We start from the raw sequence: 5,584 nt of genomic DNA, 5'->3' as shown, positions 1-5,584 counted from the left end.
CCTGCCGGGACAGGAGCCCGCGGTCACCGCCCGGCCAGGCCCGGGAGAGGCTCACCCGGCCCCCGGCGGGGCGCAGCAGCCCCAGGCGGGGACCGAGGGGCAAAAGGCGCCCGGCAGCGGCGGCAAGCGGGCCCAGCCGCAGCATGGCCGGTCCCGGGGAACCCGGAAGCGGCGGGGCTCCACGTGACCGCCCCGGCGCTGCTGCCTGGCGGCGCTCTAGGCCCCGGCGGCGGGCACTCGGTGGTGCTCGGGAGGACTGACTCGCTTTACGGCCCGGGCGCCGCCGCGCGACAGTCGCTGTTCTCTTGTCGCCCGCACCCTCAACATGGCGTCGGGCAGCGGGGTAGGTGCTGGCGGCGGCGGGGCCGCGCCCGTCGCTGTCTCTTTGGCTCGGTAGGGCCTGGGCACGGCCCAGGGCAGGGATGGGGCGGCGGGGGCTGCTCCGGAGGGGCAGGCGGTGGGAGCGGCCGCCCCGCTGCGGCTGGGCCTCGGTCGGGGCCTACTTCCAGGCCGCGGCGTGAGGGACTCCTCGGGGGTGGGGACGCGGCGGGGCTGGGGGGGCCTGAGCGGCCCGGGGCCCGCGGGCAGCTCCCAGCCCTGTTTTTCAGAGCTCTGTGCCCTCTGTGTATGGGCGGTGGGAGATTCGGGGCCGCCTGAGAAGCCCCGCTGCCTTCGGGGCCAGAAGGGGGGTGGGCCTCCCCCCGGTCTGCCCTTTCTAGGCTAGGCCTCTGCCGTGGGAGCCCCTGCTTCAGCCAGGCGTCGTGAGGAGATTGGGAACCTGCCCCAGAGCCCCCGGGGTGGGGGTGCCCACCCGCCTTCAGCCCCCCACCGGGTGACCAGCCCATCCCAGGGGCCTTCTGGGGCTGGGCTGTAGGGGTGGAGGCAGCTTCCTCCTTCCATTCCCCCTCTTGTCCTGCCCCGTGACTTCTCAGCCCCCCTGGGAAGGGGTTGCTGGTTTCCTGGCTGGCTCTCACGCTGTCCTGCAGAAGTTGCTGCTTCTGCCGTCAGCCCTGCATGGTGAAACCACCCTTTCCGTGACTGTAATCCTGCAGCCTCAGAGCGACTTGATTATTTTGTTGGCATCGCTGGGTTTGTGTAACGTGGCAGTGAGGTCTCTCTGCATTTATGGATCCTGCAGGATTTGGTGTTGGGAGTGCTGAGATCAGATGAATGAGGTGGATGCCGTTGGCGTGGCTGGAGAGCCAGACGGGTTTAAACACCTCAGTAATACGGGGTTAAACACCTCAGTAATACCCCAGACAGCCGTCAGCGGTGCAGGGGCTGTGCTTTTCTGCTTCATGGCCCATCTTTCCTTCGCTTGAAGCCACTTGCTGAGAAGTGAGCAGTGCTGAGAGAGGTCAGGGAGCAGGATGCCTGCCCAGGAGTGAGACGGGGCCTGTCTTTTATTCACAGCCACTGGCAGTTACATTCACGTTGGATCAAGCCAGATATGAGACTCCTATATTATTTTATAGGCTTTGATGCCGATATTGGACAGATCGTTCAGTGTCTGTGTCCACAGGGAACAGGAGGGGTACTTTCTGGTTTTTAATTGTTGTTGCTTATTTGGGAAATGCTTTCTGTCATCCAAGGCAGTCCTTAGGTAAAGGTTTTAGGGCTTGCAGCCACCCTTGCCTCCACCAAACCAGTTAAGAAAAGTTCCTTCGGATAATGTCTAGCCAAGATCTTGTTACACATTTGGGTTTAATTTCTTTCCTTGGGCCTGGACGAGGGAGATTGATAAAAGAGCTGCGACAGACTCTTTGCCTTTTAGTACAACAGGAGAGTGAAGCAGCCAGTAAATGGCCTCCTCCCTGGGCTCCCACCAGCTATGATTTGTGGTAATGCGCTGCTGTGCGGGAGAGTCTAGATGCTGGAAAATACCCCCAAACATTAATTTACACTCCGTGATATTTTCTTTTCTTTTGCTCAGGGTGGTTAATAAAACCTGTTATGACATGCTTAAAGTGCTTAAGAAGCTCTGGGAATAAATGAGAATTTTTCTACGCCTCCCTAAGGCGTTTTCATTCCTATCAGTAGTTGTTTCGTTCCATTTGAAGGATTGCCAGAGGAGAAAACGTTAAATGACTGTGCTGCTGCTATAGCTTCAAATGGGATTTATTTCCTTTGGATTGTGATTGGATTCTTGATTTGGCTGAACGGAGAAGGCGGGGGGGTGGGGAGGAGTCCTTCGTTCCCAGAGGTATTTTAAAATACATCCCTCCTTTTTTTTTTTTTGATATGAAACTGAGAGCTTCTCACTGCCATGCCAAGTGAAATGCAGTTTTCTTACCAAAGGAGAGTTAGAAAGAAGTCTCTGAGCTGTAAGCCGTGACCGATACCAGGTGTGGGAGCCTTAACTGCATATGGGGACACTGGGAAGAGGCTGTACTGGTCTGGTGAGCTGACCTGAGTGGAAGAGGGATCCTTGGCCAGTTACTTCTGCCCTCAGCGCTGGTGACGAGGGAAAAATCTGCCCTGAAAAGAATAGTCTTTGTGCTCTGCAGTGCCAGCTTCACCTGAGTTCAGCTTCTCTTCACACAACTTACCCTGTCGCTGCCCAAGGAGCTGCCCAAGGGCCCGTCTGCCTCGGAGGTGTTTCTTCCCTTCCCTGCCTGTCTGCACTGTGCCTCTCGTGCGGGTGCTTCCCTGGTACCTCCACGCCCTGCCTTGCCAAGCTGGGGTTTCAGAGCTGTTTCTGGTTTGCTTGGATGCCTGGCTCACTTGAAAAACCCGCACTGGTTCCTCTGATTTCACAGCAAACTCGGGGCTTTGGTTCCTTTGACACACCGCTGAGAGTCGTCACGCACAGCCTTCCTGGGTTTTAATCAAACTCTTTATAGCCCGTGTTGTGTTTCACGGCTTCCTCATCTGATATTTGCAACTCAGGTTTAATTGACTTTGGGAAGAAGTGTGTGTAATCTGCTGATGACTGCGCCGTGTTTGACAGGTGGCGCTTTGGGGTCTTAGATCAGTCGGTTTAAATCCCGTTTGTGTCTGGTTTTCAAAGCGAAACCCTGGGTGATCATCTCAGGAGCTATTAAGATAAAGTCGTTACTTCTCTCAGCGCTTTGATATCCCTCTAGAAGGAGTAGGCATAGGCATGCTGAGGGTTATTCTCTTAAAATACATCCTTAATTGCTAGATATGAAAACAAGAGGACATGGGGATATTTCACAGTGCCCCTAATTTACTGCTGTGGCCTCACAAGACGAGCGATTCCACCCCTTTCCCCAGTCTCCCCTCAGAGCTGGTCAAACTGTATCATAAACGTTAATACTTTTTATTTCCTTCTCAGACTAAGAACTTGGACTTCCGCCGAAAGTGGGACAAAGATGAATACGAGAAACTTGCAGAGAAGCGGCTCACGGAAGAGAGAGAAAAGAAAGATGGTGCGTAGTGTGCTGACTGCAGGAGAGCTTTGCTCCTTTGGCAGCGAGTCACCCAAACACTCAGAGTTTGAGAGGGAGAGAGCAGCCAGAGGTGAAATCCCAAAGGGAAATAGCAGCAGTTGAAGGCTGGCATGCACCCATCCTTTTTGCTGTGCTTGCCTCTGAATACATTTTTTGACAAAAGTAATTACTGAGCACTTTTGCCTCTCTCTGCCCGTTCTTTGGGGAGGGAGAGAAACAATCAGCCCCTGGAAACAAGGAGATCTCAAGAGCATGACCCACACCAGAGCTGGAGATGCCTCACAGATCTACCTGGTTCTGTCAGGAACCAGGAAATAGTGAGGAGGGAAAGATATTCTTTACTGATTATTAAAAAAAAAAAAAAAAAGGTGCAATTTCTGCCTGAATCGGGTAGTTCCCAGGTTCCCGACAGGCCCCTCTTCACCAAGGGCAATGTGAAATCCAGCATGTCTTGACCTTTTCTGATAAACAGTTTGGTTTTTTGCATATATTTTAGGCAAACCAGCTCAGCCTGTCAAAAGGGAACTTCTGCGGCACCGGGACTACAAAGTGGACCTGGAATCGAAGCTGGGCAAAACCATCGTCATCACCAAAACTACCCCTCAGTCAGAGATGGGAGGGTAGGTCATGGTCTTATTTTTGTTTGGGGTCTCAGAGTTGTGCTGGTGAGACCGTGGGGGCTGTGATACAGCAGTGGACCCTTATGGTGCTCTGGGTGGTGGTTTATCCCGTGTTTTGAGCCGGGTGCGATGGTGCTGCGCTGTGTTACACCCAAACTGGGTCTTCTGGGGGAAGGTGTGGAAGTGCCACAGACAGGCTGAGCCCCTGCAGACATTATTACTTGGTGTCGTTGTTGCTCTGCTCTCCTGCAGAAAGAACTGAGGCAGGTCTCTGCTGCTCGCCTGGGCTGTGTTTGTCAGGAGGCCTGATGGCAGCGAGACCCTTTCTGATGAGGATCTGAGTTTCTGATTTGGATGTCTGTGCGCTGGGAGTGGGAGAAACACCCAGATACCTGTCCTTAGGAATGGTATTTGGCCACTTTTTGCGTGGCTCATGTTTGGGCAAAGGCTGAAAGGATTCTTAGCAGATCCGAAGCCATCCAGATGTTGAGAAGAACACGTGAGGTTTGTGCCGTTGTAAGAGTAAGACCTGGTGGTGTCGTGCTGCTGTGGCCTCACAGCCAGGGAGACACGCAGCCCGGAACAGCATCCAGGGATGGAAGTGTGAGCCCTGGCTGGGGTTTTGCAGCAGAATCACAGAATCTTCTAGGTTGGAAGGGACCTTAAAGATCATCTTGTCCAACCATCAACCTGACTGACAAAAATAGACACCCACACAACAAACAAGGAGCATCATCACTAAACCATACCTCCCAGCACTACATCAACCCGTCTTTTGAACACCTCCAGGGATGGGGCCTCAACCACCTCCCTGGGCAGCCCATTCCAAGGGCTGAGAACCCTTTCAGTGAAAAAATTTTTCCTAATATCCAGCCTGAACCTAAGCAGCTCTTAGGATGGGCAGAGCACTGTCCTACAAAGCAGGGAGCTGCTGCAAGGCCATGGACATGGAAGGACCTTCCCTTGCAGCCAGGTGAGAGCCCTCAGCAGCCTGGCAACCTGTGCTGCCCGGCCGATCCTGCCGTGGAGGAGGACAGCCAGGCCCTGCGGGGTCACAGAGTCTGTCCCACCCTCTTGGTTGTGACTGGGGGGGAGAGACTGACATAACCAGATTATTGGACGAGGGAAAGGCTGTCGATATAGTGTACCTGGACTTCCAAAAAGCATTTGATACGGTCCCTCACACAAATCTAGTGGAAAAACTGGCTTCGCACGGAGTGGATGAGCACACGATCTGCTGGATCAAGCACTGGCTGACTGGAAGGTCCCAAAGAGTTGTGCTCAATGGATTTACGTCCAGCTGGTGGCCGGTCACAAGTGGTGTGCCTCAAGGCTCAGTGTTGGGACCATTTCTGTTTAACGTCTTTATTGATGATCTCGATAAGGACATAAGGTGTAACATCAGCAAGTTTGCAGATGACACCAAGTTAAGCAGGAGTGTTGACTCCCAGGAGGAAAGGGAAGAGGATCTAGATAGATTGGCTCACTGGGCCAATGCCAATGGAATGAGTTTCAACAAGGGCAAGTGCCAGGTCCTGCACTTGGGCCACA

The 5,584-nt window shown here is 53.9% G+C and overlaps 1 protein-coding gene across 2 annotated transcripts in view; it reads left to right on the top strand.

Moving 5' to 3' along the window:
• The window catches only part of ZMAT2 (zinc finger, matrin-type 2), a 13,369-nt gene that overhangs the window by 1,777 nt on the left and 6,008 nt on the right, over nucleotides 1–5,584 (top strand). Inside the window, exons 1-3 of one of the 2 annotated variants that reach the window (XM_014959667.1) lie at nucleotides 234–343; nucleotides 3,299–3,392; nucleotides 3,910–4,033. In XM_014959667.1, coding sequence (XP_014815153.1) covers nucleotides 326–343; nucleotides 3,299–3,392; nucleotides 3,910–4,033 — 236 coding nt within the window. In that variant the 5' untranslated portion in view covers nucleotides 234–325. Of the gene's footprint in view, nucleotides 1–233; nucleotides 344–3,298; nucleotides 3,393–3,909; nucleotides 4,034–5,584 lie in introns of those variants that run through there. The other variant, XM_014959669.1, reaches the window with a different exon arrangement.

Source organism: Calidris pugnax, unplaced genomic scaffold (assembly GCF_001431845.1).
Source record: "Calidris pugnax isolate Ruff unplaced genomic scaffold, ASM143184v1 scaffold418, whole genome shotgun sequence".
Classification (NCBI taxonomy): domain Eukaryota; kingdom Metazoa; phylum Chordata; class Aves; order Charadriiformes; family Scolopacidae; genus Calidris; species Calidris pugnax.
Note: the sequence above shows the minus strand (reverse complement) of the source record. Positions and strands in the feature narration are given on the sequence as shown.